Genomic DNA, 18,736 nt, shown 5'->3' on the forward strand with positions numbered 1-18,736 from the left:
CAGAAGATTGTACAATGTTAACATATCTGGGATGGAACCAGCCTCACTCTCGAGCTTCAAAAAGTTTTTGGCAACCGTGACTTCCTCTGACTGAAGCTCAGTATGGTGATGCAGTGCCAGGGCTGACAACCCAGTTTGTTTTGCAGACTCTGTATAGCAGCTTTAATACAACACAACTTCCAGATTGTGAGTAAAATTAGTTTGTTTTGTTTTTTTTCCTTTGCCGGATTAACAGTTTCTGCCTGTCACTGCTCCCTGTCTGTGTCCTCACCTGGTTCTTCCTGACCTTGTACTTTCTCCTCACGTTCCCTCTTTGGACTGACAATCATACACAAATAGATTGGATTCAATTAGATTAAAAAATACTATTAAGATCACCAACAAAAAGTCCTCTCAGTGTACTTTCAACCAAAAGGCAAATAACCAAACCACATGAACATCTAATAAAAGATATAAATATTGAAACTGATCCAACATTAATCTTTATTGACGGATGATTTGTTTTTACACTTTTACCTGACGTGGCTCCTTTTTTTGAAAAAACTTCCTCATATCCATTATGAACCTGACTGTCTCTGTACACACACACACACACACACACAGACACACACACACACACACACACACACAAACAACAGCAGTTATAAGGTTAATGGGAATCCAGTCAGTTAGCTAGTTAGTACCTTGGGTTTAATATCGGCACATATGACAAAATAAGCAGCTTCTCTCATTCCTTTTCAAACAGGACAGTGGTAACAACAGCAGGCTACAGACAATGTTACGTTTTAGATTTTAAATAGGCTGTATACATTTCAATGGGAGCAACAGGGCGGTCAAATATCACTGATTTCACTACAGAGCAGGACGGATTGTAGGGCAGCAAACATCGTGGGGAAACACGTTTCCCACACTGCAGGTTACCTGGTGTCATGTTTTTCAGCTAAAAGAAACATGGTCTGACTCCTACCAACTGTACAAAGAGTAACGCAAGGTTAAAGGCAGCTAACATGTCCTGTTTTAAGCCAGGCTCTTCCACCTCCCTCTGCTGCGTCTCAGCCGCCATCGCTCTGGCAGCAACGGCGCCAGAGCCAGAGCAGGGGAGAGCTGGAACAAACCATTTTGGGAGGGGGGGTATCTATACTTTTGTTGTTAAAATGTTCCATCTCAATTAAGTACTGTATGCTTTTTGTATTTTTAGTAGTGTGTCCCACAAACAGCAAATATTGTCAAAGTAAGAACTCTTTGGGGTGCTTTGATTCATTTTTGGGGGGTGAAGCACCCCCCAAAAATGGGCTAAAATCGCCCCTGCCATGATCTTAATCTTCTCCTCAGCTTCAGCCAGTCTTCCCGCGAGGTCAGTCACCCCATCTTCCTACATCTGAGATTCTCTGCTCTGCCTCCGTGATGCGTTTGGAGACGTTTTCCAGCGAGGACGAAATGTTGCTTGCTGTGAGGTGGAGGCTGAGCTGCAGAGGTTAACTTCACACAGAGTTTATACAACAAAGAGCGCTTCTATGTGACAAAAGAAAGTCACTAAGATACTGCTCTCCATGACGATCCTACAAACAGACGCTAAGCCGGGGGCGTTTTCCCACAGTGAGCACCTTAAATAGGACGCTGACAGGTGATAGATGAGCGCTGGGTGCCAGAGGGCATTCCAGCTGCTGTCATCATCAAACTGAAGACTCTTTGTGCTGAGTGATAGAACACGATATTCACTTCATGTTATATAAAGTTATAGCATGCAGGCCAGAGGCACTGATGTAATCACACCTTCATACCTTTGAAAAACAGAATCTGATGGGTTTCTGCAGATGTGACTGTAAAGTGGTGAAAACATGAACATATTAATGCACTCTGCATGTTTTCCTCTAAACCATGTTTTTATGCGTAAAATGCTTTTCCACACACGCCCATTTCAACCCAACTGTGTTTACTTCAATACAGACTCGACGGCAGCTTTGAAGCTGAAAAACTAGTTCATGCATTTATTACTTCCAGGCTGGACGACTGTAATTCGTCCAGTTTTTAGGACTGTAAGTCCTAAAAACTCCCTGAAAAGCCTTCAGCTGATCCAAAATGCTGCAGCAAGAGTCCTGACAGGGACTAGAAAGAGAGAGCAGATTTCTCCTGTTTTGGCTTCCTGTTAAATCCAGAATTCAAAATCCTGCTCCTCACATACAAGGTCTTAAATAATCAGGCCCCATCTTATCTCAATGACCTTGTAGTACCATATCACCCTATTAGAGCACTTCGCTCTCGCTCTGCAGGCCTACTTGTTGTTCCTAGAGTATTTAAAAGTAGAATGGGAGGCAGAGCCTTCAGTTTTCAGGCCCCTCTTCTGTGGAACCAGCTTCCAGTTTGGATTCAGGAGACAGACACTATCTCTACTTTCAAGATCAGGCTTCAAACTTTCCTTTTTGCTAAAGCATATAGTTGTCCTTGTCCTGTCTTCCTGTCCCCAGGACTCAACCCCAGAGAAGCAGAAGAAAATGGATGAAATTAACTTTTTAAAATGAGAGTCTATAGGACTGACTCACTGCTGGAGCTTCTAGTGGATGTCAGAGGAACTGCAGGCTTAGGGAGGGGCAGCTGTGTGTGTTGATGGATGTAACGAGTGTAACGGGAAAGAAGCAAAAATTCCCCTCAAACAACGAGAGAAGTTAATAATGGAGGAATGTGCTCTCTGTGTCTCTGCAGATCAGCTGAGGATCTGTCAGAGCAGCCGGGTCAGGACGAAGATTTGGTCTCAGCTGCTGTCGTGTTCAGACAGATAACATGGAAACATGAAGCCTCTGAGCTCTGCCGTGCCTCACACGGAAAACGTCTCTCCCGTTTGTGTCTCATGAATCAGAATCAGAGAGACTTTATTGATCCCAGAGGGACACTGAGCAGTCACAGCAGCACACATACAACAAACGCCAAGCATTCATATAACATGAAGTGTAGAAACAGAGATATCAATAGATACATATTGAGCTACAGATATAGGGCTAAACATGAATATACATAAAAATATAAAAGGACAAAAATATGTGTGTAAATATATGTCATGGTGTGCAAAAGTGCCGAATGAAGTCGGAGAAAAGAATTCAAGCTGGAGGTAGGACATTGTGGACCGCGGCCCTCCCCTCCAGCCCTGCCCTCCCCGACCCTCCCCCCTAACCCTGCCCCTGTACCTGCAGTTCAGCCCACCTGAGAAGCTTTAAAAGCAGCGACCTCCTCACTCTCTCCTCACTTCTCTCCTGCTCCTTCCACCGGAGAAGACAGACTGACAAGCACCTCCTCTTTTCTGCTCCATCACTATGACTACCATGATGCTCTCACGAGGCTCCATCGGTGGAGGCTTTGGCAGCAGCCGTTCATCCAGAAGCATGAGCTCATACAGCGTTGCTGGAGGAGGCGGTAGTGTCAGGGTTTCACAGGCCGGGAGAACCTTCGCCGTTGGTGGCGGCCTCGGTGGAGGAGCTGGTGCAGCTTTCAGTGCAGGTGGAGGATTTGGTGCAGGTGGAGGATTTGCTGCAGGTGGAGGATTTGGGGGTGGCTTTGGCGGAGGAGCAGGGATGGACGACAGCGTCATCGGCAACGAGAAGTTCACCATGCAGAACCTGAACGACCGTCTCGCCAACTATCTCACCAAAGTGGCGTCGCTGGAGAAGGCCAACGGCGAGCTGGAGCTGAAGATCAAGCAGTTCGTGGAGACGAAGGCTGGCCCGGCCGCCAGGGACTACAGCGCCTTCTACGCCACCATCGCCGAGCTGCATGCCAAGGTGAGGAAACGGGGCAGATGGTGTTCAGGGGTCTCCGCTCCTATTGGTCCACATTTTAAAGTTTACATTTATGAAATCACATAATGTTTTATGAAAAGACATAAAAATAAAGTTTGAAATTGCATGGAAGCTCAAGTGAACAATGTTTTGTTGTGCCTGAAAAACTCATATTTAAAGTTGGAGAAAACCTACATTTGATTTTTCTTGTTTTTAACAAATCCACTCACAGTGCAGTCCAGAAAGATGTTTGCACTGCTGGGGCTTCATTCATACTTTTACAATTTAAAAAAAGCACTCGAACCTTCTGGTGATTTTGAGAAAGAATAGAAAACCTTTGTAATCACAGCAGCTTTTGACCGAGAGGCTGGAAAGAAGAGTAGTGTCAGTAATCTGGTGGGAGGCTCCCAGTGAGGGGATGGAGATCTGAGGTGAACCACACCTGTGTGAGAGTGCTCCGAGTGAAGCAGCCACGCCCTCCAAGACTGATGTCACCTGTAAACCAGTCACTTGTTTTTGGTCTTCGTTTGGCTCCAACAGGAAACACGAGCTTTGGTTTTTCACATTAAAGAAGCTGCTGCGACTGATGGGCGTGTTACGACGTGAAGAGATCTGATTGGCTTTGTTGTTATTCTCTGTAATGTTTGATTTATTAACCCTTCTTTACTGAATGGCATCATCTGATTAGCATTATTGATAATCTACCATTGATTGATTTCCCTTTTTTGTGGCTCTGTGCTGGTTTTCAGATCCAGGATGCCATCATCGCCAAAGGTACCGTCATGTTGAGCATCGACAACGCCCGGCTCGCATCGGACGACTTCAGGTTGAAGTCAGTGGCTCCTTTTTTTTCTTTTTTTACCTTTTATTTCTCTTCATGTGTTCTTTGTACTTTCTTGCTGCTGTTTTCTTCTGACAGAAAAATGCTCTGAAATAGACGTCCTGACAGTGAAAACCTCCCTACTGTGATATTGCCTCTCTTCAGCCCCCTCTGCTGTCTGCTGGTAGAAAAACATCAAGAACAGACAAACTCCTCAGTCTGATTTTTTGATTTTCTCTCATCCAGAAAAATCCCCCAAACATCGTCCAGCAAGAGCAAAAATTAGACTTAGATTAGATAAACATGAGAACTCATTGGAGCTCATTTGTTAGAATTTAAAGATGATTTTAGCAGATGTTTCTCAGAAAGTCTAAGATTCATTTCTCTTTATTAAAGTTTATTTGAACATTTAACTGTTTAATCCGTAGAAACGAGCCTCAAGATTACTAAAAGAAAAAAATAGAGTTCTGGTTTTTGTCTCGAAATCAGCACAAACACCAAATGCTGATAAAAGTTATTCACAGAATTGTTGTTTGGATTTTATTCATCAGAACTAACCCAGCACTAAGGGCAGCACGGTGGCACGGTGGTTAGCACTGTTGCCGCACAGCAAGAAGGTCCTGAGTTCAATTCCAACATCAGGCCGGGGTCTTTCTGTGTGGAGTTTGCATGTTCTCCCCGTGTTTGCGTGGGTTCTCTCCAGGTACTCCGGCTTCCTCCCACCGTCCAAAGACATGCAGCTTGTGGGGATAGGTTAATTGGATAATCCAAATTGCCACTAGGTGTGAATGGTTGTCTGTCCCTGTGTGTTAGCCCTGCGACAGACTGGCGACCTGTCCAGGGTGTACCCCGCCTCTCGCCCGATGACAGCTGGGATAGGCTCCAGCGCCCCCCGCGACCCTGAAAAGGATAAGCGGAAGTGAATGGATGGATGGATGGAGAACTAACCCATTATTTTCTGTGTCTTTAACTTTAACAGGTACGAGAACGAGCTGGGGATGCGTCAGTCGGTCGAGGCCGACATCGCCGGGCTGAAGGCGTTGTTGGGAGAGGTGGACGTGGCCAAGACTGACCTGAACATGCAGATCGAAGCCCTGACGGACGATCTGGCAAGCATGAAGAAGAACCACGAGGAGGTAAGCAGATCCGTCTCACACGCAATGTTAAAACATACTGGTATCCTTAGCCCCGCCTCCCTGTCCTTTAGGACCTGGTGTCCATGCGCACTCAGATGAGCGGTCAGGTGAATGTGGAGGTGGACGCTGCTCCTCAGCAGGACCTCAACAAAGTCATGGAGGAGATCAGAGAGCACTACGAAACCGTCTCCGCCAAAGCGCTCAAAGACGCAGAGGGCTGGTTCCAGGCCAAGGTACGTCAGCTTTCTGCTATTCAACAGAAACCTGCAGCAGCTCGTTTTTGTTCACTACTTCCTCTTTTTCTTCTTTCAGTCGGAGGTCCTCACCAAGGAGGTGGCAGCCACAGAAATGACACTGAAGACATCAACCGTGGAAGTAAAGGAAGTGAAGAGTCAGCTTCAGGCTCTGGAGATTGAGCTCCAGTCTCAGCTCAGCATGGTGAGATGAACCGTTTAACTCATAATTACATCAATACATTTTTAATAATAACTTTATCTAATGAGAGCAACTCATTAAAAATGCCACCAGTCTCTCTAATGTTAGTGCCCGAGGCTGCTGGACAGAGGGAGTTAGAAGAGGGCACAGAGGGGTCCTCATTCAAAATGTCAAAGGACAAAGTCAAAGAACAGGAATTGTGAGGGTCCTAAGTTCTGGGTTTTAGAAAATCCTCCCTGGGGAGTAACATCAGGCTGGTTCAGTTACATCTTCACATCGTGGCCTCGTTTCCTCTGATTCCTAAAATCCTGAGTCGCAGAGAGGTGGCTGAAATGTAGCCCAATGTCACGACCTCATCCACAGGTAGAGCTTCTGTCTCTGACCTGCTCATGTTTTTACAGAAAATGTCCCTTGAAGCCCAACTCGCCGAAGTCCAGGGCAGCTACGGCATGAAGATGGAAGGATTCCAGATGAGGGTGAGTTCTGCTCTCATGGGGTCGCATCCAAATGTTCCGTCAGCTGCTTTCAGCTTTTACACTCACACCGGGTTCACCTGTGCAGGTGAGCAGTCTGGAGGAGCAGCTGGTGCAGCTCAGAGCAGACCTGGAGAGGCAGGGACAGGAGTACCAGATTCTCCTGGACATCAAGACCAGACTAGAGCTGGAGATCGCCGAGTACAGGAGGCTGCTCGACGGAGAGGGAGGCGGGTAAGAAGAGCTCACCAGGACGGCCTCGGCTCTCTGTGGCCCTGCTCTCTCCTCCTTCTCCTTACAGAGGTTACTTGGAAAACTTAAATATACAGAGGAAATATCCTTAGTTTTAGTGTTACCATTGGCTGCTAACATTAGTTCAATCTGGAACGTCCTGATCAATGTACCTTTAATGGTACATTGTGTAATTCCCCTCTGTAAAATAGAAGTAAACTGTTCACCACAGTTTTCTGAATATGCAGAATTTAAGCTCCTCGTTAGCTTAGAAGAAAAAGAGTGTTTATCTAAGGAGCCTGACAGTGTCCAAACTCACATTCATGTTCTTCCTGTCCTGCTGGTCACAGGAAGTTGCACTGCCTCTTTGTGCCCTCTTGTGGTGCAAACTGGCATTACACAAAACCACCGTCTGGCACTCGTTTTTACTTCAGTTTGTAGATGTTTTGGCTTCTGCTCATTTTGGTCAACTGATGTTGGAAACTTGGGAGTTGCACTACAGCACCTACCTGTAAACGTGTGAGCGGGTTCTGCTTTTCAGACGAGCATCTCTGACCAGCTTTGTCTCATTTCCCACGCAGATCTTCGCTCTCCTCCTCTACCTCCACCACAACCAAAACAATCATCACAAAGGTTGTGGAGGAAACCATCTGAGGCCAATCACGTGTCTGCCTGCCCGGGGTTGGAGTCGGATCTCCACCTTTCTTCACCGTCCTTCATGCTGGGCGAGTGCACACCTCCACCTGAAGATCGCTTCTCACCTTCACATCATACCAGTTTCCTGCTTCACAGGAAACCACAGGCGGTCTAAAGATGGAGGGTTTGTGAGGGGAAGCATTTTCTTGGCTTATGCTGGTGAAACTTTACTGCTGTGCTTGCAGGTCTTCTGTGTTCCGCTTCAACAAATAAAACGCAACAAAACCCAAAAAGTGTCTGAAATGAATGTCTGTGCTCACAAACTTCCGCGTTACTCAAACGAAACGTCTTTATTCTCAAATATCAACCAAAGGCAGTAAAAAGTATTTTTAAAACACACCTTCACATCCTTTTCACCTCATAGCAACTGTTTCTTCTGCTTCATGAACAGAAATTCAAAACATATACATCTTTGCATCAGCTGTTAAAGAAATCGATCACAGTAAGATGAACTACTCCAGCTTATTATTCACAATCATCCATATTTTTATGGCACAGCTCTTACTCTGAGAAGGTGGATACCTGCAGGATGTTTCAAAAACTAGTTCTCAGCATTTTTGCTGGACATGTTTCGGCGTTAGAGACCGAACAACAGCAGCTCCTACCTGCAGTTCCTCTGGTGTCCAGCAGAGGCAGCAGTGAGTCAGTCCCCATAGACTCCCATGTTAAAGCTTTTGAGTTTGTTTCCATACAACCTGTTTGGTCTCAATAGATACCCCCCCTTCATGACTCTGTGAGGACGGCAGACTTCCTGTTTCTGAAAACAAGCCGACACATTCCAGCAGAAACAGACGGAAACTGCAACATGTATCATTAGTTTCTTTATTAACTTTCTTCCAGTACAAGATGCTCAATTGCCTCCACCTTCTGTTTCTCTTTTTTTAACTTTTATTACATTTTATTTTGTAGGAATGACATAATCAATAGATTTGTACACAGTGAGCGATCTAGACGGGAGGGGAGGGGGGGGTTGGGCTCCTTTGTGCTGATGATGAATTTTGGTCCTCTGGAGCCCAACAACGGTAAAAACTGACTTTAACAAATTATTTAAAATAATAATAATAATAATAATAAACCGTCACGTGATTATCATCAGCAACAAAAAGACGCCTGCCGTGTCCCGATCAATCAATACTGCTCAATAAAAACGTGGAAAAGATCAAAGAGTTTAACAGTACATCCACATCCTGCGAGTACCCACACCTGCAAGTAAAATACTAGTAAACTGGCAGGAAGTACTCTCACCTGAGTTTAAGTACTTTGACTGCCAAAAACACAAATGGACGAACCTGAAGAGGTCAGACCCCGTTCACCGAGAAATGCGACGTTTCTTCTTTTCACATAAAAACTACAACGCTGTAACAGAGTCGGTCCAAGGTCAGATTCACGCGAGCTCGCAGACACGAACGTCGTACACTTATGAGAATACTGAAGGCTCTGTTAGGGGCTTCATGTTGCAGCTGTGGCTCAACCTCATGACCCACTACACCCGTTTATCGCCCACAAGGTTACCCTCGAGAATCAATGAGAAAAATCAAAACTGGAAGAACAGCGAGCTTCCCTTTCCACGAGCGGGACCGCTGATCGCTCTGCTGTCAGTGAACGCCACGCATTCAAGTCACTTCCGGCTGACAAGTATAAGAGAAAGAAAAAAAACAAAACAAAACAAAAAAACTAACAATCCCCCGGCTGGACAGAATAGGCACAGAGATTCCACCGAGTTTCAAAATAAAAGCCTAGTGTAGACCAAACCATTCCAGCTAGTTTGTAGGTTTTACTACAACAGCAACACTGTAAAAAGTTACAGTTCCTGTAAAAAAAAATCTGAGCTCTGATCAGTAACTAAGTTTGTGATCAGCTTCTATATTTCTAACTTTAGAGATGTTGCACAAATGGAAGAAAGCAGTCTTACATATTTGTTTAATATGTGCATTGAAGGACATGTCCTGGTCAAACATGACTCCAAGGTTCCTCACAGCGTTACTGGAGGCCAAGGTAATGCCATCCAGAGTAAGAATCTGGTTAGATACCATATTTCTAAGATTTTCAGGGCCGAGTACAATAACCTCAGTTTGATCTGAATTAAGAAGCAGAAAGTTAGCGGCCATCCAGGTCTTTATGTCTTTAAGACATTCCTGCAGTTTAACTCATTGGTGTGTGTTATCTGGCTTCATGGACAGATAGAGCTGGGTGTCATCTGCATAGCAGTGTAAATGTATGCTATGTCTTCTAATGATGCTGCCTAAGGGAAGCATGTATAATGTAAACAGAATTGGTCCTAGCACTGAACCCTGTGGAACTCCATAATTAACCTCAGTGTGTGAAGAGGACTCTCCATTTACATGCACAAACTGGAGTCTATTAGATAGATATGATACAAACCACTGCAGCACAGGTGAAACGTCTTCAAGCAACTTAAAGAAGTCCAGACGCTTTTCTTTGCAAGCTCCTTTGACTCTTCAAATAAACCTCTGCAGATGATCTGTTAGCTGTTTGACAACTACTCTTTCAAGGATGTTTGATATAAAGGAAGGTTGGAGATTGGCCTATAATTAGCTAAGACTGCTGGGTCTAGAGATGCTTTTTGAGTAAAGGTTTAACTACAGCCAGCTTGAAGGCCTGTGGTACATAGCCGATTATTAGAGATAGGTTGATCATATTTAAGATCGAAGCATTAATTAATGGCAGGACTTCTTTGAGCAGTTTTGTAGGAATGGGGTCTAAAAGACACGTTGATGGTTTGGAGGAAGTAATTATTGAAGTTAACTCAGAAACATCAATTGGAGAAAAAGAGTCTAACTTAACATCAATGGTACTAAGAGTAGCTGTAGATAATATTACATCTGTGGGATGATTATTGGTAATTTTTTCTCTAATGATAAAAATGTTATTTGTGAAGAAGTTCATGAAGTCATTACTAGTTAACGTTAAAGGGATGGTTGGCTCAACAGAGCTCTGACTGTTTGTCAGCCTGGCTACAGAGCTGAAGAGAAACCTGGGGTTGTTCTTATTTTCTTCAATCAGTGATGAATAGTAAGATGTTCTGGCTTTGCGGAGGGCTTTCTTATAAAGCAGCAAACTATTTCTCCAGGCTGATCTCTTTGCAGGGGCGGTGGAGAGCACAGCAGACTCGTGAGATATTTCACAGAAACCTGAATGAATCAGAACTGCAGCCGATATTGTTCGGGTCACATAGATTTAAGTTACAGAGGAAGGATAAAGCTTCCATCAGTTATCAGCGACAACACAGAGTGACTGGACTACGAAGCCCGATTCTAGCGCGCTGTAGAATGGGAGGCTGGGATTTTGGACCCTTTCGTGTTCCTTTAGAGCGTACCGAGATGGCGTGTCAGTGCCGTGAGTGTGCAGTTTTCGGTAAACGGGGTCACGGTCTGTCAGGAACTGCTGGTCTGAGTCAGTAAAAAACAGGAAATACAAAAATGAAGTACTCAAACTGTTGGTCTCTTAAGTATTTGTGCTTGTTAAGGTCTCCAAAAATAAGTCCTGGTACTCTACAGTCAGTCCAGTTTAAAGATTATCTACAGCCCCACCCACCCACCACCCCAGACACACGGTATATAACGTGTATGCACACACAGACACTTGCATAAGAGCAAATGCGTCAGTCCGCCCTGCCCACAGATAAAATGCAAAAAGAGCACAAAAGGTATGAAAATGTAAGAAAAACTCATGAGGAAAAGCTTTATATATCGTATTTATAAAAAAAAAAAAAAGGAATAATACTTTGTTTTTCCGGAGGTTAAAGGGTTTGCAGTTAGCTACTGTCACTGCCCACGGCGCTGCTGCCGCCGTCACTGCTGGTGCTCGCCGTGTCCGCTCGCTCTCGCTTGTGGATCTGCTCGTGTGCTTTGAGGTGGCCCGACTGGCTGAAAGTCTTCCCGCACTGGGGGCAGGCGTACGGCCGCTCGCCCGTGTGGATCTGCTGGTGCGCCTTCAGGTGGCCGAGACGGCCGAAGCTCTTCCCGCACTGCGTGCAGCCGAACGGCCGCTCGCCCGTGTGGATCTTCTCGTGGGTTTTTAAGACGCCCGAGTTGCTGAAAGTCTTTCCGCACTGCGAGCAGGTGAAGGGCTTCTCGCCGGTGTGGATCTGGACGTGGTTGCGGTAGCTCGTCTCCTTGGTGAAGCTCTTGCCGCAGTGCTGGCAGCAGTACGGACGCTCGCCCGTGTGGCTCAGGTGGTGCGCCTTCAGCTCCTTGGACTGGCTGAAGCTCTTGCCGCAGGTGGTGCAGATGAACGGGCGCTCGCCGGTGTGCAGCCGCTGGTGTGAGCGCAGGTCGTCGGCTTTGGTGAAGCCTTTGGGGCAGTGGGCGCAGACGTACGGCTTCTGGCCTGTGTGGATGAGCTGATGCCGCTTGAGGTTGCCCGCTTGGCCAAAGCTCTTGCCGCACTGTGAGCAGGTGTACGGCCGCTCGCCCGTGTGTATGCGCTGGTGCGTTTTCAGGTTTCCCAGCGTGCTGAAGTTTTTCCCGCACTGCGTGCAGGAGAATGGTTTTTCACCCTGCATGTTGCGAGGTTTCCTCACCGTTGGGCTCTGTGTTTTAGTCGTGACCACCAGACTCCCTCCTGCCCTTCCTGCCGCCATCATCGCCTCTGTGGAGGACTTCCCCACGTGTGTGGGCTGCAGCTCGTACAGCGCCCCCCCTCCGAACTCAGCGTCCGGTTTGCCGATGCTGTCCAAGTGCAGGGAGTCGGGGCGGAGCTTGTTGAGCTCCGTGCGCAGCTCGGCCATGTGGATGGACTCGAGGCCGTTGTGCTGCAGGTGGGCGGACATGGCGTTGGTCTCGGGGTACTCCGACTTGAGCGCGCTCAGATCGGTGGTGTAGTAACACTGTAGGTCCACGTGGTGGTCCGACTTGATGTACTCCAGAGTGTCAGTGACCTACAACAAGAAAACAGCTGCAGTCACATCTGCTCAACCTGAGCATCGAGCACATCAGGTCTGCTGACCAACATTTTATTAGTGAAGAAGTTATGAACGTTAAACGTTAACGTTAAAGGGATGGTTGGCTCAACAGAGCTCTGTTTGTCAGCCTGGCTACAGAGCTGAAGAGAAACCTGGGTTGTTCTTATTTTCTTCAAACAGTGATGATTTCTTATAAAGCAACAAACCGTTTCTCCAGGCTAAATGATAAAGAACAGCAAATCAGCCTCTGATTTCTGGTCTGCTCTCAGCGACAAAACCTCAAGGAAGACAAGAACTGTGACCTTCAGCTGCTGATGCAGCAGATGTTCATGCACTCATGTTTGATGCTGTTCTGCTGTTTTCACACTGCTGCGTGTCTGCACTCTGTTCTCAGACAAATCTTTGCATTTCTCTGCTCTTTGTTGCTATTGCTCAACTGACTCTACAGTAAACTGCATGATAAAAGACTACAGAGGAAGCATCACTGTCAGTACTAGACAGCATTAATGTGGGCGGGGATTCAATCACACCCTTTCTGTCCACACAGACCTGCAGCTTTTATGAACCCCCACTAGATCTTGGAAGACTTCCTACAAGACGTCAGTGTGTGTGGGACGTTCACATCGCGGGCCTGAGATACCTCCATGGACGGCTCTTTGTGCACTTCCAGTTTGCAGGTGCTGGATTTTATACGCCTGTGCCACTCAGGCTTAAAAACACCTGAGTTCACAGAGGCGTGGCCCACACAGTGTGAGAATGACTTTATTGTGAATTCAGCTGTTTAAAAGGACAAATTTCACATGGCTGTGATAAAAACACACTGAGAGAGTCTTGTGTGACCGACCTCCATGAAAGGCTGTCTGAGAGTTTCAGCCCTGATCTGCTTTCAGACCTCGGACAATGACGCAGCAGCCTCACCACGATTCATCAAATAACTCGATTATTCAAACTAACAGTTTTTGCTTCGATAGCGAGAATGCCGACACGCTCGACTTCCTTCATTGCAGCCACCATGTGCTTCTTTAAAGGCGCTCACACACACACAGCCAAAACTAAGGCATGCATCTTATTTTAACATCACTGTACTTGTAATTTCTTACGAAGATGTTTTCTTTAAAAGAAACATAGCAGATAAATACAAAATGAAATGTTTTTTATAGATAACACTGCATTTTCAAAGACAAAAGTATCCAATTACTCAATCAATAGAATACCCGATTACTAAACTGATGGCTAGCCTCAGGGCTAAAGCTCAGACTCTGCTTCATATCAGGGGTGGGCGATATAAACAATATAAATTTGGCCAACGATAGAAATTTTGACTATACCGCTCTATCGCGATAGCACATGTTGATGATGTCATCAAGCTGCGCTTGTTTTGGTCAAAAGCATCGCAGCGGTTACAACCATTATCATCTGCAAATGATGGCGGGCGACAGTCATAGCAAAGAGATGAAGCACATTTGAAATATGGGGAAAGCCAAAAACTGCGCTTCCTCCACTTCCGTAACATTAATTCATTAATGCTGAATTCTCTCGCAGCTGCTCTGTTCCCATGTTGTTTCAGTATATTAATAACTAACCTCGTATTGTGGATGAATAATCTCAGTTGTTCTCCTGACTGAAGTTTGGCCCGTGTACAGCATCCTGCTATGCGACTGCATTTGTCCCTGACCACCAGAATCCCTCACGTTAACTTTTATCGAGTGGAAAAAAAGTTGGCGTTCATCCTCCAGCTTCACTGTGCTAATGTTATGCTAACATAGCTGTGTCGCTAGCAATCACGTAGCACAACATTATATAGCAGCTAGCCCAACTTCAGTAACCCTGCAAACGCCACTGCTGTTTAGTTTTCTGTCTTCATTTATGTTGGAAGTGATAGCAGAGCTGTACGTTTGAATTTTCTCAGAAATCTCTCAGTCAGAACATGCTATGAAATGTTTAGGTGGAAACTAGCGAGCTAACTTCCTGTTAACTTCTAACTCCTTTAAATTTAATAAATTCTGTTTTCATGGATGTTAAACTTAATTGTTACACCTGCTAAAGCAGCAACGCTGATGATTTAATTAAAGATGAAAGAATTTAGACGTTTTTAACTCTCAGTGTTCGTTTGACTTTGGGACCTGAAGAAGACGGAGTTTTGGACCCAGATTACTCCGCGCAGCTCCTCACTACGGCAGCGTAATGCTCTGACGATCCATCAAACAGTGCGGCTTACCAAAGTTGTACTAAAACATTTTTTAACAGATTTCTGCCAAAATCGGTTCGAGGTCAGTAAGCACAACCAGAATTCATACATAAGGCACACTCTCGATTTTTGAGAACATTAAAGGATTTTAAGTCCTTATAGTGAAGAAAAGAATATATCGTGATATATATCGTTACCGCACATGCTTCAAATTATATCGCGATATGGATTTTAGGCCATATCGCCCCTACTTCATATTCAAATAAGTGTTCAGAATGATGCAGTGTGTGGTTTGTCCCTCTGAGCTGTTTAAATGAGATAAACAGGAGTGGGATCAGCTCAGGTGTTTGCTTTAAAAGGATTTGCAGTCGTGAGCCCGATGATGAGGAGAAGCTGAGAGTCCTCTCGGAGCTCCTCGCAGCGACGGCTCCCAGCTTCGTCTAACAACAGTTAGACGACAGTTTGGTATAACCTCAGCTCCCTCCATGCCACAGCAACAGACCTGCAGCGGCTCACTGAGGTTCTTCCTGATCCGAGGAAAACAGCATTTTCTTACTGAGCAGCTTAAATGTGGAACCATCTACACGAAGAAGGAACCTTCATCATAAAAACATCATCATGAACACAGTGAAGGACACCAGCGGAGGGAAGCCACTTCATGTTGTGGGTCATCTACGATTTCCTCCATCGCTGACCCGACTCACAAAAGAGAAAAGTCACAACAACCATGTAAGACAGCAACACAACAGCAGACACTACTAAACTGCAGAGAACCTATTATGCACTTTGACCAAGAACCACAGCCTTCTGATTGGTAGGGAGACAACCAATCAGAAGGTCAGTGGGCTGAAGTGCCCTCGGGCAAGATACTGAACCCAGAGTGCGAGAGTGGGAATGTTAGACAAGGTGATTAGGCACAGGAAAGAGTGTTTGTAAATGAGGGTTGTAGTAAAAAGTCAGATAATAAAAACCCAGATTATCATTAATTGTGGTTCAATTCAGTCTGACAGTGTTGCTATGAATTATGCAATGGAAATATCTCCTTTCATAAATGAACCCTCAAGTGTTTACTACACTAAAGGAGCTCATAAAGCAGGGGTGTCCAACTCCAGGCCTCGAGGGCCGGTGTCCTGCAGGTTTTAGATCACTCCCTGGGTCAACACACCTGAATCACATGATTAGTTCATTACAACTTCAGGAGATTTAAATGAGCTGTGTTGGATCGAGGACACCGGCCCTCGAGGCCTGGAGTCCCCCCATCCCTGTCATAAAGGAAGCACTGAGGCCCTTTCCTTCATATACAAACAGCTCTGACTCCAAGTCATCTCCAAAATGCTCTGATCTCCTTACACAGCGGTCTCCAACTTTTTTTGCGCCATGGGCCGGGTTTATGCCCGACAATATTTTCACGGACCGGCCTTTAAGGTGTCGCGGATAAATACAACAAAATAAAACTAGTACCGGCACCGAAAAAAAGAAGATTTATTCATAACACACGTGAAAAGACCCAGGAAAACCGAGTAAACGATCAAAACAATAACAAAATAACGCTGAAAACCGATAAAAACCCTGAAAACCAGACATTTCACACATAAGCCTCAACTCGCACGGCCCGGTACCAAATGATGGGTCCAAGGCCCGGGGGTTGGGGACCGCTGTCCTAACAGGTTTCAACTTTGGGGATAAATCACCAGAGTTCTGTGAACGTCATCACAGGAGCTTCTCTTAGTACAGCTGTCGTCAGATCAGGTCCAGAGTCTCATAAAGGGAGAGCACGTCTAAAAACACTACAACTTCTCAAATATGGCAAAAATTAAACTCAGTTATTCAAGTCAGAGTTATCACTTCGTTGTGTTTCTCTTACCACTTTTAATAACCTCTGTATGCTTTGGTTTACTCACAGGGCCTCCTCACACTCCTCTGACCCTCAGGTGTGCGACGAGTTACCTGCCAACCACACACCTGAGCCCTGAGCTGACCCCTGGGCTCCTCCTGCTTTGGCAAAATTCTCAGGGTTGCAAATTTACTGAATTTTAATCTCTGCCGTGATTTTGTCTCCCCGTACTTAATTAAACACGATCAACCAATAGTGACAATTCATTCTTCCTACATGAGCCAATCACAGCTGTCCCCTGCACACCAGATTAAAGTCAGATAAACAAACAGGACGCAACCAAAAGCCACAGCGGAAGGTGAAGCACTCGCAAAGAGCGTAACTGATTGCACCGTCCGACAAAACATGACAACCTGCAGCATAACAGCCGCACGAAGGCCGAGGAAAACAAGGCAGCAGCTGCAATCATGAAGCGCCCGACATCACCTCAGATGTCCATAAAGGTGAGAGCGTCCATCGCACTAACAACATGAAGTGGACGCACACTCACAGCGCACCTCGGATGGATCGCAAAACTTCTACAAAGATACCACCAACAACAAAACACACGCCACATCTTTATATAATATATTCAGACCTTTCAAACACAACAGAAGTAAAAAAAAAACAAAAAAAAAAAAAACAGCTTGGCGTTGACGGCGTCTGAGTTGGACTGAGCCTTTTACGCTGCTCTGACAGGATAAACAACCTCAGGGTTTCTGTTACATCAGCAGAACTTTAAATGGACTCTGGTGGGCGCTTTTATTCACAGAATGTGAAAAACTTTATACCCAATTTATGAAGATACTTTGAAAAAGCACGAATGACAATAACGATAATAACACAATAACAGCGTCGTCGCTCTCAGCTGCCGGCCTCTGGCGTTTTACCTGGGAGATGTAGTCGAACACTGAGCTCGGCTCGTAGTGCAACTTGTAGTCCAGCTCTGTTACGTCACTGTGGTGAAACGGCCCCAGGTGGTGGTTCCCGTGGTGCTCAGACTTGATGTAGTCGAGGCCACTGATCTCCATCTTGATCTGGTCCTGGCCCAGCTCGGCGGTGGACAGCGGCTGGATCTCTGACAGGTCCACGGTCCTGATGGGCTCCAGGTCACAGTCCTCCGGCTCGCTCTTCACGCACGGCAGCATCACCAGCGGCTCTGCGATCTCCGCCGCCAGTGAACTGAGCGTGGGCGTGGGACAGTCGGAGGAGAGGAGGGCCAGAGTGGGCGTCGGGGTTGAGCCGACGGGCCCGGCACCGCAGTCCACCTGCAGGGAGGAGTCCAGCGGCAGGGGAGGCGAGCCGCATTCAGGGGGCAGGCCCAGGCTCAGGCACTCACTCTCCAAGTCTGTCATGGTGAGGGGGCGGAGCTAATCCTCCTCACCTGCTCCGTTTCAACACCTGAGGTATCGCTGAGGTTGGTAAAAGTCCTCCTCGTGCTTGCTTCGGCAAGCGCGTACGCTAAATTGGATACGATACAGAGAAGATTAGCATGGCCCCTGCGCAAGGATGACACGTAAAAGTCCTCCTCCTCCTCCACTCCCCTCCTGCTGGTGAAGTCTGCTGGCCCTCACAGGAGGAGGGGCTGGGGGGGGGGGGGGGGGGGGGGGGGTTGGGAGTCCCTGAGAGCGTCCTCTGGAAAACGATGACGTAGTGAAAGATCAGCCAGATGTCAGCAGGTACGGCTGACCATCACGAGCCTGTAGAGAGAAGACAGAGGAGTTGCTTACCATGACAACAGCAGCTAAAGCCAATCAGAGTGACATGAGGAAACCCCCAACACTGCAGCACCTCTGAGCATGAAAGCCAGGTATGCAAGCATAGTTTGAAACCAGGATTCCCTGGGATTCCCCCCGCCCCCCAGGGGCTTGAGGCCACCACCGTTAGTGTCCGGCCCTGGCGCCTAATGTGTGGCGACTGGTGAGACTCTACTGAGGTTTTGAGGCTGCACCTGCAGCATGAGCACGCCTGAAAAACTCAGTCTGAATAACTTTACAGCAAAAATTTTTACACTTTCAGGGGAGCAGATACCAGCGCCAATGTTAGAGATGACTCTTGGGAACATCCCTATAAACAGCTGCTGCGGTTCCGTTTCTGCACTGGTGCATGACAACAGTAAGACTGCAGTCAGCCGGTCACCGCCATCATGCAGACAAAGCTGATGTGGTGGCAGATGTAAATGGGGCACAGGTC

General features: G+C 46.4%; 2 protein-coding genes and 1 long non-coding RNA gene across 3 annotated transcripts; 1 reads left to right on the plus strand and 2 right to left on the minus strand.

Annotated features, from left to right (window-relative positions):
- Nucleotides 1–281: 281 nt before the first annotated feature.
- On the minus strand, nt 282–3,178 carry LOC309705080. Its single transcript, XR_014276480.1, has 3 exons — nt 922–3,178; nt 517–573; nt 282–318 (listed from the first exon to the last, which is right to left on the minus strand). It is a non-coding gene; the product is annotated as an uncharacterized lncRNA (long non-coding RNA).
- Nucleotides 3,179–3,231: 53 nt separating this feature from the next.
- On the plus strand, nt 3,232–7,791 carry LOC309705076 (keratin, type I cytoskeletal 13-like). The gene is made up of 8 exons (XM_082530632.1): nt 3,232–3,770; nt 4,517–4,599; nt 5,567–5,723; nt 5,795–5,956; nt 6,036–6,161; nt 6,560–6,634; nt 6,720–6,865; nt 7,444–7,791. Exons 1-8 carry the CDS (start codon nt 3,306–3,308, stop codon nt 7,514–7,516), a joined length of 1,287 nt encoding a protein of 428 aa, XP_082386758.1. The 5' UTR covers nt 3,232–3,305; the 3' UTR covers nt 7,517–7,791.
- A 31-nt stretch (nt 7,792–7,822) lies between these two features.
- On the minus strand, nt 7,823–18,138 carry LOC309705075 (uncharacterized protein). Its single transcript, XM_082530631.1, has 2 exons — nt 17,434–18,138; nt 7,823–12,458 (listed from the first exon to the last, which is right to left on the minus strand). The coding sequence occupies exons 1-2, from the start codon at nt 17,896–17,898 to the stop codon at nt 11,334–11,336; spliced, it is 1,590 nt and encodes a 529-aa protein (XP_082386757.1). The 5' UTR covers nt 17,899–18,138; the 3' UTR covers nt 7,823–11,333.
- Between the last annotated feature and the right edge of the window lie 598 nt (nt 18,139–18,736).

The sequence above is a fragment of the Aulonocara stuartgranti genome (assembly GCF_965226115.1).
Source record: "Aulonocara stuartgranti genome assembly, chromosome: 4".
In the NCBI taxonomy this organism is placed as follows: Eukaryota; Metazoa; Chordata; class Actinopteri; order Cichliformes; family Cichlidae; genus Aulonocara; species Aulonocara stuartgranti.

What these genes read in the sequence shown, in the direction of transcription:
- LOC309705075 (XM_082530631.1), bottom strand. Translation starts at nt 17,898, where the DNA reads ATGACAGACTTGGAGAGTGAGTGCCTGAGCCTGGGCCTGCCCCCTGAA. An exon ending in TGTTCGACTACATCTCCCAG is followed by an intron (nt 12,459 to 17,433) that starts GTAAAACGCCAG and finishes TTCTTGTTGTAG; the next exon opens with GTCACTGACACTCTGGAGTA.
- LOC309705076 (XM_082530632.1), top strand. Translation starts at nt 3,306, where the DNA reads ATGACTACCATGATGCTCTCACGAGGCTCCATCGGTGGAGGCTTTGGC. An exon ending in TCGGACGACTTCAGGTTGAA is followed by an intron (nt 4,600 to 5,566) that starts GTCAGTGGCTCC and finishes TAACTTTAACAG; the next exon opens with GTACGAGAACGAGCTGGGGA. An exon ending in TGAAGAAGAACCACGAGGAG is followed by an intron (nt 5,724 to 5,794) that starts GTAAGCAGATCC and finishes CCTGTCCTTTAG; the next exon opens with GACCTGGTGTCCATGCGCAC.